The sequence below is a fragment of the Phasianus colchicus genome, chromosome 1 (assembly GCF_987193195.1).
Source record: "Phasianus colchicus chromosome 1, bPhaCol1.hap1.1, whole genome shotgun sequence".
NCBI classification, from domain to species: Eukaryota; Metazoa; Chordata; class Aves; order Galliformes; family Phasianidae; genus Phasianus; species Phasianus colchicus.
Window position 1 is genome coordinate 19,489,239 of NC_143436.1, and position 13,593 is coordinate 19,502,831.

Genomic DNA, 13,593 nt, shown 5'->3' on the forward strand with positions numbered 1-13,593 from the left:
ATATCTTAAGACTTCTACAGCATCTCTCTGTCCTCAAGTTTTAAAAATTTATATCAGAGAGAAAATTTCCATACTAAAGCTAAGCACATTATTTTTCCAGTAACTCTAGCCGAAGTCTTCACATAAGAATCAGTAAGACCAAACACCCACTAAACCCAATCATTTTTAATAATACATTAAATGTAGTATTTTACTATATGGCCCATGAGCCTCCAGTTTCATCAACCTGTAATTTTATATCTTCCTTTACCAATCATGGCTGCATTAAAGCTACATGCAAAAGACCAGCATAAAACAGTACTTCGGATCACTAAAATGCCAATCAGTATAGCCATGGATAATAAAATGAAGTCCCAGTTTGCTGAGCAAATAAAATACCCCTATTTTCAAATACAAATATTGCAGATATGTTTTTAAAAGCTGTCACAACCAAACACAAAGACTCTAAATTGAATAAACTGTTACTGAGGAGACTCAATAACTTTCAAATCTTGTTCAGTGAAGTTCTGCAGAACACAGTGAGACTCACAGGAAGCAGGAGGGAAAGAAAGAAAACTACAGATGGTAATAGTGATTCCACTGACACTAATTGGAAGAGAATTAACAGAAAAACAAAGTAAAAAAAGCTACAGAAGTTTCTATTTTGGGAGTTGGAATGAATTCTGGGGACTTGCCAACTACTCCTCCACTTCTAGAGATGCATCAAAGTTTTATGTTTGAAAATCTACCTAATAAATTTGTCCTGTACAATCTCTTTTTCAGATTCTCAGAAGATCTAATAATACAGATTTTATTCACAGGTACGCTTTCTGAAGTCTCAAAGTGTCTTCAGGTTACTTGACTGAACATGTAGGAAACACTTTTCCATGCTTCAAAAAATTATGAAACTGAGCATCTGTACCTCTACTTGCACAATTACCTTAGAGAAGTTTCTCTGGACAAGAAAGTAGAGTGCTGAACTTAAGCATTAAGAAAATGAACATTAATTCTGGCCAATTACTGATTAGTTATAACCAGCTACTTAGTTCCTACCATAACAATTAACTTTTCAAACTTTTGGATAACAAAGTGAGCAAAATTAACTAACTAAAACAAAACTCAGCAGTAACAGCAGCAACAAAACACTGCCACTAAGGAAAACTTCCTTAGTACTCTCAGTAAATCACACTTTTACCACTTCCTATACAAAAAACTTATGCAGTCGTAACTTTTCAAGTGCTAAAATTATAAATAAAAGTTTTTTTGTTTTTTTGTTTTTAATCTGTCACAACCATACTACCTATGTTTTTGAACTATTATCTCAAAAGCTAAATTCGCATCAAAGAATCAAGTAAAACTACCTTTTCTCTGTAATAAGAGAAAACTTAATTTACTAATTCTTGTGCATTCTGTAACTTGGACTACTGAATAAAAAAAATACAGGAAATCATTCTTCAAACAGTTCCTACTGAAATTCTTATTTTTGTACAGTACTTAAAAGATGCATCACTTCTCTAAGTGCCACAAAAACGAAGTTCATACAGTTGGCGAAACACAGAAGAATTGAAGGGGGGAAAAAACAAAACAAAACAAAACACCACCACTTGAAATGTTTTGAAGTTTTACTACTGTTAAATTCAGGTAATGAATTTTGAATCTTCCTAACTAAATCAAACACTCGGAGGATCACAGGATGCTAACCATGCACCTGAATAAAAATCTAACATAATTTATTTTCTATTTTAATCTTCATTGTTCTGCATATGTGAAATAAAGACAAAAAAGAAAGAAACTATATCTATTGTTTTTTCCTCTATCCCCCTTGCAAAAAGAAAGTATTTAAATGTGAGACATCCTTTCCACCAAAAAGATGAGGAGGAGGGGGAGGGCTGCCTCTCAGAAGTCAGTCACATCTGACTTTTATTGTCAGATACACAAGTTACCTTATTTTTTTTAATGAAAACTTACTTTTACAACCTATTAAAAAGTCGTACTTACTTATATACATGTACTAATTGTCATTAGTAAGGCAACCAAAGTGAAAATTAGCTGGCTTGAACACAAGCTCTATGCCACTGTGCCTTTTATTATCATTATATCATATTATCATATTGGTTTTAAATAGCATTTGTTGTAAATAGCATTGAGGCAAAGCTAGCAATCACTCTTGTACTCTTTTTCTGGTTTGGGTAAAATTATGCTTTTAGTGAAGAAAAAAAGTAGGCTGACTTCAGAAGATGATTTCTACATGTATCAGAAAAGGTTCTGAAGTTAATCAGTCCTACAAAAGTCATCAGCGAACTAAATGATGACTGCTTATATCCTCTTCTGCTTTACACCTAGGTGGTTCCACCATCTAATTATTAGGTACAACCATAAGGCGACATCGTGTTCTCCTGTAATTAAAGTATTTCCACATCATTGTGTGAAAATATACATACACATATATTCAAGTATAAATAGCTAACAGATACCTGGATTTATATGGCTTCAATTTTGTTGCAACACTGAATCTCAAAGTATTACTCAATGCTTTTTCTAATGTTGAACTTTAAGTAGTATTTCTTATTCTTGTCCCCATGTTTAGAAACTTCCAGAAGGCAGAGAAAACCAATGCATTAAAACCCAGAACTCTCACACCACATACATGATTAAGAAGCAACATCAATGAATACAAACTGACAGTGTCTCAAACACTTTCCTAAATGTTCCCTTCTGGTTACATTGTGTTTCACCACTCTCCAGTTATTTTTCTGGTCCATATTTCATTTTAGAGGCTACGAAGATTCCTGTGGCTAGTATACCATGACAGCATTACATTATTTGTTATGAAGTTCTAGTGGATAAGTTATGAAACAATAACAAAACAAAAACAAAACAAAAAAACACCTGTTTTTGCATTGATATAGCATTTCAAATGCTTTCTTAATTTCAGGCACTACATATATATCACGTAGAAACAGAAACGAAAAATGAAAGTATCTATATACTTCAAACTATTTGCTTCCACTTAACAAAATACCTGCATAAATGTTATTTTAATGATGCAGATTACAAAGGGTCTCAGTATGTATTTCCAAAATACTGAAGATTAACCATTTTATTTACTTTTCCCTGAAGTATATGCCCACAAAATCCTAATTATACAACATTTTTTCAAGGACACAAATACTAATACTGACTTTGTTTTGCATAAAACACATCTTGGACACCTCTTTAACAATACAAGATCAAGAGATTACACCAAAATGATGGTATTTGTACTACAGAATCAAGCACTAGAGAATAAGAGAAACACTATAATGTTTGCTGTGAAAAACTGTAACTTATTCACAGGGTAAGGCAGCTATTAAAAAAGACAATGATAGCCAGCAACAGGGGGAACAATTCATAAGAAAAGGAGTAGAGAGACAGTATAGGGTACCTCAAACAGAAAGCAAAACTTAGATTGTCAACTCAACTATAAAAGTCAGTTTCCTACCTTGGAAGTTTTAGACCTGAAATGTAAAGAAAACACTTTTCATACTTAATTAGAAAAAAAAAAAAAAAGACTCAAATATTTATATAACTACGTGCAATTCAACCACCACATACCATTCAGTGAAGTATGAGCCCCGCGCACATTTGGTGCAAAACTGATCTGCCACTGCTTCCAGACAGATCAGCTGGTGGCCGCAGGAGGCCTGCACTCTGACTACTGTGTCAGTGTGTCAAGTACTGTCCATACAGCATAACTGAAAATTAAATACATCATATTTAAAGAAGAATTGAATAGAATCTCTGACAGAAGAAGAACACTTATACAGCCAAGAAGGCTGGGTGCAAATCATATCCACCCAGGAAATTTCCCAGTGGTCTACTCAAAGTGCTAAGCAACTTGCTAAGAAGAAAGCAACAAATTCACCTCAACACTCTAACATGACACACTGCATCTGTGGAAGTAGACACTTAAGTACAGACATCCTGAAAAACTGAGGCACAAGATAATAAGTGGATGCCCAGAAATAAAAAAGAGAGTGGAAGGAAGCATTCATCTATTATTGCCATTTAAGACCTTCTGATGTAATGCTCAGTAATTCTGAGATGACAGTCTGAAAGGCCATATAATTACATTACACATAAGCAAGGCATGATACTACCTATATAATTTGACAGTGAACAGTTTCAAGCATGGTATTTGCTAAGAAACAATGGTAACTGGAAATAATACAGGTCTCAAAGCCACTCAGCAGAATCTCAGGAACAGAGAAGTAGATACAGAAATTCATGAGTTACAAAAAAATTGCATAGAAATGATGATACCGTTTTACAACATTGTTTTTAACGTATCTTAAAATGAACACAGGCATTTCAGAGAACAGAATTACTAAAATGGTGTTAGTTAAATGTTCAGTTTTTGACATACATTCCTTATACACATAAGGAAACAAAACATATTCCTACTACCTTCAACTAAACATAAATGGCAAGAGGAGTTTCTCCAAGCAGGTATGTTCAAATTAGCATTTATGCAGTACTGCAGCTACCATCTCTAAAGAACCAGCCATGGACACACGTAGTCTAGGTATCAATGATGAAGAAAGTAAACCAAACCAAACACTTCCCCGGGCATTCCTCAGTCTTCACAGATGTCAAGAACAACATTCATTTCATTTTTTTTTAGGAAAAAGAAAAAGCACCAGTGTTTAAAGTTGGAGCATACGCATTTCTTCTCTAAATGTGAATAGTTGCTCTTCTTAAAGTTTTCTGGATAGGCAAATCACATTCCAACTCCAAGGAAAGAGAAAAAAATCCACATATTTAAGAATAGATTAAAGGTACAATTTAAATGAAGACAGATGCAAACTGTTCCACATAATTCGTTATTAGTATATAGATGTGTAACTATTCCATATCAAACACACAGCTTTTCTAGACAACAAAAAAAGAACAAAAAATTGGACAACTGAGAGTTGGGAAAGGAAAAGTAACTTTACCTTTTCATGTGCCCATTTCTATTTTGCTTTTAATTCAGATATTAGTTTCCCAGGACTAAGTGTATTCTTATCAAAAAGAATATTTAAGAAAGAGTCTTCTTGCATGACGACAGTAAATTTATAATAACATTAAAAACTAAAACAGTTTTAAACTATGGGTGTTTTTTTGTTTGTTTGTTTACATTTCTGATATAAAACATCATTAAAATGTATTATCTCAACAAATATCCATGTATGCAGTAACATGAATCTCAACATACATGGAATCTCTTAGCAGAGAGAAATTTAGAAATTAACAGTCTTTATATATCTGTTCCTGGCAACTAAAAACACTGTTAAAAAAATTCTGATGATAGCATCCCTTCAGTGTCAGGGTCTGACTTTAACAGAAGTTAACTGTGGGACAAATTGCCAAAGTTACAACTAAGAATACACATTCCAATTCTCAACTTTCATTTAGTCCATGTTCTTTCATTGGCAAGAAGACATAAAAAATAAAAATCAATCAGGATGGTCTTCATTCAGTTAAAGGCAAATCGTTTTTATAAACTTTCTCCCATGGACAACAGTGTTAGTTCTAATAACAATATCTGTTGCTAACTGTCAACTTAAGCCCTTCACTGGCGCATTACTTAACAAAAATAATTCAATTTTACCAAGTAAGCCATGACACAAAATATTGCAATTATCTGATGATGTTTATAAACATCACACTAAAGGAGCTAAAGGCTGACAAAATTAGTCAGTAAGTACCTACATACATTAGTAGTTCTTATTACACGAAAGGACTGCTATCTCAAAACACTGTTTAGATTAATTTAACTAGTTTTTAAACATTCACTACCTGATACTTGGCAGCCAGCTTTCAAAAAGCATGGTTTATTTATAGTATCGTAAGAGCTTCTTACACGATTAACCCGCACATGGAACTGGTGCCTCTACTGAGAAACTTTTTATGTACTGTTATTAAATCCAGTAAGAATTTAATTCAAGGGGTAAACAAATACAATGCTGTAGAAGATGCTGAAAACAAAACAAATAATAAAGACAAATTTGGTTTTAGTCCCAATAGTCCAATTTAACGCTTCTCAGCGCATTATGTTTGAAATGCTCAGCAGAGCCAAAACCTTGTTTTTCTAACCCAGAGCTTTATTCCATTGCTTAAATCCCATAAACATATATTTCCACTGCTGAAATGCATTATAACTCAGTTTAAGTGACAGAAATCTGAAGCGAAATGACACTGCTCTTTCGAACTACAATGTAGCTAATTTAACCAAAATTCGTTCCAAAAATCTTTAACTCCTGAAATAAAAAGCATTCAAAAACCATCATTCTGTTCCAATTCTGTTAATTACATATGAAAACAGACTTTAAAACATCCCTGCTTTTTCATTCAAGCATCACTTCACTAGCCTCACCAGATCTAGAGCCATCTGCCAGCCCCCTGATCATCACTGCTAAGATATAAAAATATGGCTTGTTAAATGTAAAGGGCGTCCTTCAGTTCTGATGTTTACATTTTGCACTTAAGTAACAGCTTCTGTGAAAACTGCGATACACTAATAAAAGAATCAACAGAAGTTCTTACAAAGGATAAATTCATAGGCAAACACATGGTGTTAAGATTAAAACTCTTTTGCACACACATTAGTTTTAGTTCAACGAGAGAAATTGTACTAATGTCACAGGACTACAAATCTGCTAGCATAAGTGTGGGAGAGAACATTCATGTTGGGTTACACAACTGAAATTGCATTAGCTAAAGTATGATGGGTACCAAATTCACCCAACTCTTCATAAATGCTACTGTATTTGCAAAAAGTAAATGGAGATGTAGGAAAAACCTCCTCAGAAATTATTTTGTACCACAAGGAAAATACTTCTTGGAAGAATTTTTGTACCTGCATAGATCATATAGTACATTCTTATATTTAAGTTAGACAAACTGAAAACAGTATAAAAATCCTCTACACGCAAATCTATTTTTCATTTTGGAACTCTTTAGTTAGGAAAAGAAGTTCAGATTACCAGCTTATAAAACACAGTTAACTTTGAGCCTGGCTTTTAAAATAAAGGTCAAGTACATTCGCTATTTTGAATTCTGTGGTTAATTTTCAGAAGTACAGCAGACAACAACAGAACAAACAACATGATTTGGTCTGCCAAAAAAAAAAAAAAAAAAAAAAGGGCTCTTACTAACTCCTTTAAAGAAGTTACGGCATTTTTAACATGCTGTTGCTGAAGCTCAACATACATAATTTACAGTAATCTTCTGAGCATGATGTTTAAGAAAGACATAGAAGAAACGGACAAAAACTTTTAAGCCTCCATCTAAAAGCATCAGCTTAAAATTAAACAGATAAATTAAGTAAAGCTTTCTCTCACTTGGATGGTTTGCTTACCTCTGGGGGGGAATATAAGGAGCAGATACGGTTGGCATAACTGTACAGGGTTCAACAACTGTTTTCTTGGCTTTTTTTGTCTTTTTTCTGACTTTTGATGTAGACCTAGCAGTTCTGACTGATCCCTCCTTTCTACAAACACCGTTTTTGATTTCAGCTTCTCCATAAATATTTAGAGGTCTCCGTATGCAACCTGGCGGAGTATGTACATCACAATAGGCAGTCTTTTTTACAGAGAACGTTGTCCCACTGCCAGTCAGTTCTTTCACAGGTTCCATTTTCATATACAGACCAGCCTTTTGAGCACATGTCACATGGAATGCAGTATAGCAGTTTGCTTTGTGGCACTGGATGCAGGCACCAACACCTTTCTGTTTACAGAGGTAGCACGTTAACTTCCATCTGGCTGGGGGAATGTTCCTGACACCATCAATTGGCTCAATAAAAACTGTATTGGCAAATCCAACCTCTGGAATCCACAAAGCACACACAACATGTCCCCAACGATCATCATCAGTCTTTTTAAAGGCACCTCCCTTGTTTGGGCACAGCACACAGTCTACAGGCCGAGAACGGGACTGCAGACAGTGTCTGCAGAGCCACTGGCCCTCGGGTATATATGGCACCCCATAGCATTCCTGATGTACTGCTAAATTACACATATCACAAAACAGGATTACATTGCTGTTCTGACATTCACCATCCATGCATATACAACATACCGCGTCTTCATCAATTAAAGACTGATGATCACCCTGTTTTTGGTTCTCACAATAAGACTCTTTCTCAAACCTATCCATAAGGAATTCAAACATGTTTTGGGAAACAACCGACACTCCATCGCTTTTCCGCTTTTCATTAATTATTTCTAACCATGCATAATCTTCCTCATCCATGTCATACTCGACTTCATTATCAAGTTCTTCTGCTGACTTCTCAATGAACTTATAATAAACCGGAGGTCTCCGAGGAGCTGAAGGGGGACTGTACTCAACAATCCGTACTTTTGGTTCTGGAAGAGGAGCTGTTGTAGCAGGTATGCCATGTGAGCTAGGAAGAGCTTCATTTTTCTTTTTCACTTTGTTATTTTTATGCCTTTTGCTTCTTAGACAAACTGGTGGTCTTTCACTATTTTCTTTATTGCTGTTGCATTCACTCATTTCCTGGGCTGTAAGATCATCTTCTAATATAATCTCTAAAGGATCAAAGATACTGATCCTATGTAGGCGACCTTCAATTTCTATTTCAACCATTCTTTGAGCTTGAGCATACGTCAAGGTTTCTCGTGTGGGGGAGTGCTTAATACTGCATGGGGAAGAGGAATGCCTTGTTGCCGATACTCGATGACATCTTCCTTTCCTCCTCATTTGGTAATGTTTCCCTAAAATGAGAGTAACAATTAAAATTATAAACTCTGAAAATTTATGTAAGAAGATTAGATTTTTTATTATAAGAAGAAGGAACTTCAGTTCTATTGCCCCCAAACTACCTGTCCAACCTTTCAGAAAAGGAAACAAAATAAAATTAAAAAAACCTAGTTTATCTAAGTAAGCACAGCTGTACACAGTACATATATACAAATGCTTCAGAAGAGCTAACTATAACAACTCTTAATAAGACAATAATAAGAAATGCTTAGACAAAAATGATAACTGTTACACTGTAGGAAAATCTTTAATACAGTATTTCCATTTGCTGAGTATGTGCAGTTTTCTTCAACAGCTTAAAATTTTTTTCCTTCAGATCTCACCTCCAAAAGAACTGACATAATCCTGGAAGAAAAGTAAGCTTTCCCCACAACTTTATCCCATGCAACCTGAAAATCATAGTAACAACAACTCCTTGATTACCCCCATTCTTAGAGATAGAAAAACATGCATACCTCCAAAGTTGACAAAGCTTTTTTAAACTAAAATTCTTTTGAGTCTATAGTTCTAAACCTAACTACACATTCACAGAAACAATTTCTGTATTTAAGATTTACAACATCTCCATATCCAGAAAGTTATAATCAATGCACATTTTATTCTTTTATCTAACTCCCACGTTAGTAGGCTGAATCCCATTCAGTGTCAAAACTTTCAAATATAGTGATATGCACAGAATGACAAGAACAGAATTCAGCTCATAATGAAAACATGGTGAAATATGGAGCACATTTAGCAAATACTCAACTTGTAAATTTGATTTATACTGAAAACATACAAAATGTGCAGCTGAGTGTGCATGTACACAGATACACACCCTCATCCCTCAACCCATTCTATAGTTTTCCTCATAGCAAAGAGTAGGTAAATAAATTCCAGTCTTTCAATCCAAATCCAAGCTCTTTAAACAATTAAATTGACATAACTTTCAGGTTTCAAAACACCTACTGGAGTAAGGTCAGCCTCTGTTACACACACCATATCAAAAAACCTAGCTTGTTTCCTCCCTGTGAAACACCGTATCTAGGACAGGAACTCAATTTGATTACAAAAATCCTAACTGAGAGCTTCCATGCTTACACCCTTTAAGACATTCCTTTTTCTATGAAGTTTGAAAAAATATTATAGAACTATTAATTTCAAGCCTACAAGGCTCTTCTATCTTTCTCCTTTTCTCTCCCTGATAAATCACTAATTAAAAAAAAACCATTGATTTTTAATGAACTACTTAAACTATTATTACAGCTTCACCATTTTAATTCTCGTCAATCAGAAATTCTGCACTTCATGTCTTCTATTAGTTAAAATAATTCTACTCACATTAACATGTCAAAAGAGCAAGAGCTCAAAGCATGATTATTGTCAGAGCAGTATAATTACTTCATGAAGAAAACAGCAAAGACCAGAATGGTTGATATGCAAAACACTTTTTTTTTTTTTAATCAGTCTATGATACCACTTTCAGCAAGTCTACTCTCATAGTCCTGAAGGAACTTCTTTTAATGGAGGGCAAGATAATGCAGGCAGCTAGCACTAAAAGTAGCCCTTTAGAGTCTTATCTGCTCTCAAACCAGTCTTCTTTTCCCAATAAGAAATTAAAAAAATAAATCTATGCTCCCTGTTATTCATGTGTGAGTTAAGCACCTTACTCACAGATCTGACTTCTGTATAGGTATCTCCTAATTCTTAGTACTTATTTTTACAGCACAAGCTCAAAAGCCAGTGCTTAATCATCACATTTTTTTCTGATCGTCTTTATAAACAAGAGAGGAATAAAAAAAGATCCTACCACCTCTTCAAACAAGTATGAAAGAAATACTTAATAGCTTATTTCTGTTCAAAAACATAGGATTATGTTAGACCGTTTTTTAACTGCAGAAAAAGTTTAATCCACTAATACTATTATAAAAGTTTCAAAAACCAGAAACAACAACAATTTATCTGAAATCAGAAGTTAGTTTCCACAGTTTCACAACAGATGTTGTAATGCAGAGGTGAAAGATAACACAGTGATTTACATTTGTTTATCAGCATGAATGAAGATTTTTCACCTCAAATACATTTGTCAATGTACAGCATGTCAGTGTGGTTGCATTTTATGGCATATTTTGGTACCTGTCTCGCATTTAGCCAACAAAAAACAAACAAACAAAAAAAACCCAGATCATTTAAATTGTGTTTAGCTCACATTTAACTTCAATTTTGTCCAGATGTAAAGGTCTGTGTTTTCTTTTAGAGTATCTCACCCCACAACCATGAATAGACACACAACCAGCCAAGATGTCCATGAGGGCAGTTTTGAACTAATTACTGAGGGAGAAATGGAAAGTAGCCTTCAGAAATGAAAAACTGTGCTTATTTGTCCACATTTAATTATCAAGCCTAGCCAGAATTAAGGGGGGGAGGAGAGGAATGGAAAGCTAGATTTCCATGCTCTCTGCCTCTCCTTGAAATTCTTAAGCATGGCTGCAAGAAGGCAAAAAAGAACAGGAAGAAAATATTTGAAAGCACATTCTTGCTTAGGATTACTGTCATAAATGTCAAACTGTATGAATCAGAATGCTAAAAAAATGATTGAGCCATCATCTAAGCATCTTCCTTGTAACACTCGTCTATAAATAAAGCTAAATCACAAAGCAAATGATAATTTCCTGGGAGTACGGATACCACACAAACTGTAACAGAGCAAACACAGAATTGGAACTGGTACTAAACTGGCTTGATTTCATAAAAACTTCAACATGAATAACTTCAATGTCCCAGAAGCCAAAGAAGTGGCAGCTTTTTATCTTTCATCCTCCCTCGAAGAAAAGTACCAGCAAGTTTCCTATGAATATTCTGAAGGATGACTGCATTTCTGCATACAGAATTCATGATCAGCAACTGCTTTGCTTTTCCTTGTTAATTAGCAGACACCTTTCTTCCCTCTCCAACATCCTGCAGGCCCGCAGGAATGAAGACCATGCACAGAAGTTCGAAGAACTCTGGACTATGACATCAGCTCCATTCTATACTGACGATATCACACCTTCAGCAAAAGGAGGCGATTCTTAGCACTTTTCAACCTTTCAGAACAACAGAGATCAAACAGGGAAGTTTGCAGCTCCCTCCTCAGCGCTCCATCAGCTGCTTGGGCAGAGAGGCACAGCCGGCACTGCCCCTCGCCAACAAGAGTGCACGCAGACAGCTGTTCGTGCAGAACGCATACTAGGAGGCCAAAATATTTTTTAAGATGCAGGAGAGCTAAAGCCAACAGAAAAAGTACAACAGCCCGCAATTCTGATCACAAATTCCTGTCAATTTCTGTCCCAGTTACCTTCCTCCTCTTCAAACCAACCGCCTCGGGTCCCCGCATCCCCTGCTCAAAGGAAAAGGGAATGCCGTTCTCAATGGACACTTTCATGCAGACCATTATAAAGAGAAAGACACAGGAATGCTCTTTAGTCCCAGACAATGAGGCCGGATAGGAAAACACCGCTTACTGCATACGGGGAAGACACCACCCAGGGCAGAGCGGCGGGGCAGGAGCACTGCCCTCGGGGGAACACAAAGAATTGGCGTCCGCGGCGGCTCGGCTGGGCCCAGCCGGGGGAAGGCAGCGCGGGCCGCCCGCCTCCCGCATCCCGCCCGCCGTCCCGCCACAGCCGCTGCCCGGCCCTGCCCGCCCCACGGCCGCCCCGCGCGCGGCCGCCCACGCCCACGGTCCGCCCCCGCCGGCTCCTGCGCGAGCACTTCCTGCCCACGCCCAGGGAGCCCGCAGCGCGCACACACCCCTCCGCCCGATGGTTCCTGCCCGGCCCCGGCGTTCCCCCCTCCCGGCCCCCGGGAGGATGGTTCCTGCCCGGGCCCATCATCTCAGCCCTTCCCAACAGTCGCCTCCCTCCCCTCCGCGAAAATACTCGGCCCACAATATGGCGGCTGACAAAACAGCTCCAGCGGCGCCTCCCCCAGAGCGCCGCGCTCCGCTTCCCCCCGCGCCGCCTCGCCCACGGCCGCTCGTCCTCCGCGCCGTCCCCCCGCGCCGAGCCCGGCCTCGCCGCCCTTCCTCCCTTTCCCCTCCCGTCTCCGGACCGACCGGCCGGCTCGGCCGCCACGCCGCCCGCCCGGCTTCACTCACGTTGTGGGAGCCGCGGAGCGCGGCTGACAGACCTCCCGCTCCGCCTCTGCGCCCGACGCTGCGGCCGGTCTAATGGCGGCGGTCCCGCCGGCGCTGCTGCCGCCTGCTCCCGCGTCCGGCGGCCGCGGGCGGGCGAGCGGGCGCTGAAGGGGCCGCGCTGCCCGCGGCGGCGGGTACCCGGCGCTGGGTACGGGGCTGCTGCCGTCGCCGGGCACAGCGCATTCGTGAGGCGCGGCGCAGATCGCGGTCCGGCTGCGGGCTCGGCGCTCGGCTCCCCGGGCTCGGCAGCTCCCCTCCCCCCTCGGCACAAACAATGCGGCTTCACCACAGCGCTGCGCCGACGGGGGGGGAGGGAGAGGGAAGGGACGTGAGGGCGCCAGGCACCGCCCAGCCCCGCCGCTGCCGCCGCCAGGCGGGGCCTTGTGCCGTCGCTCCCCTCGTCCCCGCCCCTCCATGGCGGAGCGCTGCGCGGGGCCTGGTGGAGGCATCGGGCGGCACGGGGCGGGAAGCGGCAGCGCTGCGCCTCAGGGGACGGGGCGGCGAGGCGCGGCCCGGAGCTGCTGGCAGCACTCGCGCTGGCGGCACCAGAGCGCCTCAGCGCACGTTTAAGTACCTCAACGCAGGGGTATTCAAACGGCAGCAAACGGAAAAGGAGGGAGAAGCAGAGGTCAGGGCTGCAAAACCAGGTC

The 13,593-nt window shown here is 39.2% G+C and overlaps 1 protein-coding gene across 11 annotated transcripts in view; it reads right to left on the reverse strand.

Moving 5' to 3' along the window:
* The window catches only part of BRD1 (bromodomain containing 1), a 57,571-nt gene extending 44,271 nt beyond the window's left edge, over nucleotides 1-13,300 (reverse strand). For 2 of the 11 annotated variants that reach the window (XM_090136611.1, XM_090136605.1), the window contains exons 1-3: nucleotides 12,905-13,295; nucleotides 12,104-12,145; nucleotides 7,361-8,741 (exon numbers count right to left, since the gene is read on the reverse strand). In XM_090136611.1, coding sequence (XP_089992737.1) covers nucleotides 7,361-8,727 — 1,367 coding nt within the window. In that variant the 5' untranslated portion in view covers nucleotides 8,728-8,741; nucleotides 12,104-12,145; nucleotides 12,905-13,295. The other 9 variants (XM_090136563.1, XM_090136617.1, XM_031614673.2 and 6 more) reach the window with 9 other exon arrangements.
* Nucleotides 13,301-13,593: the final 293 nt, after the last annotated feature.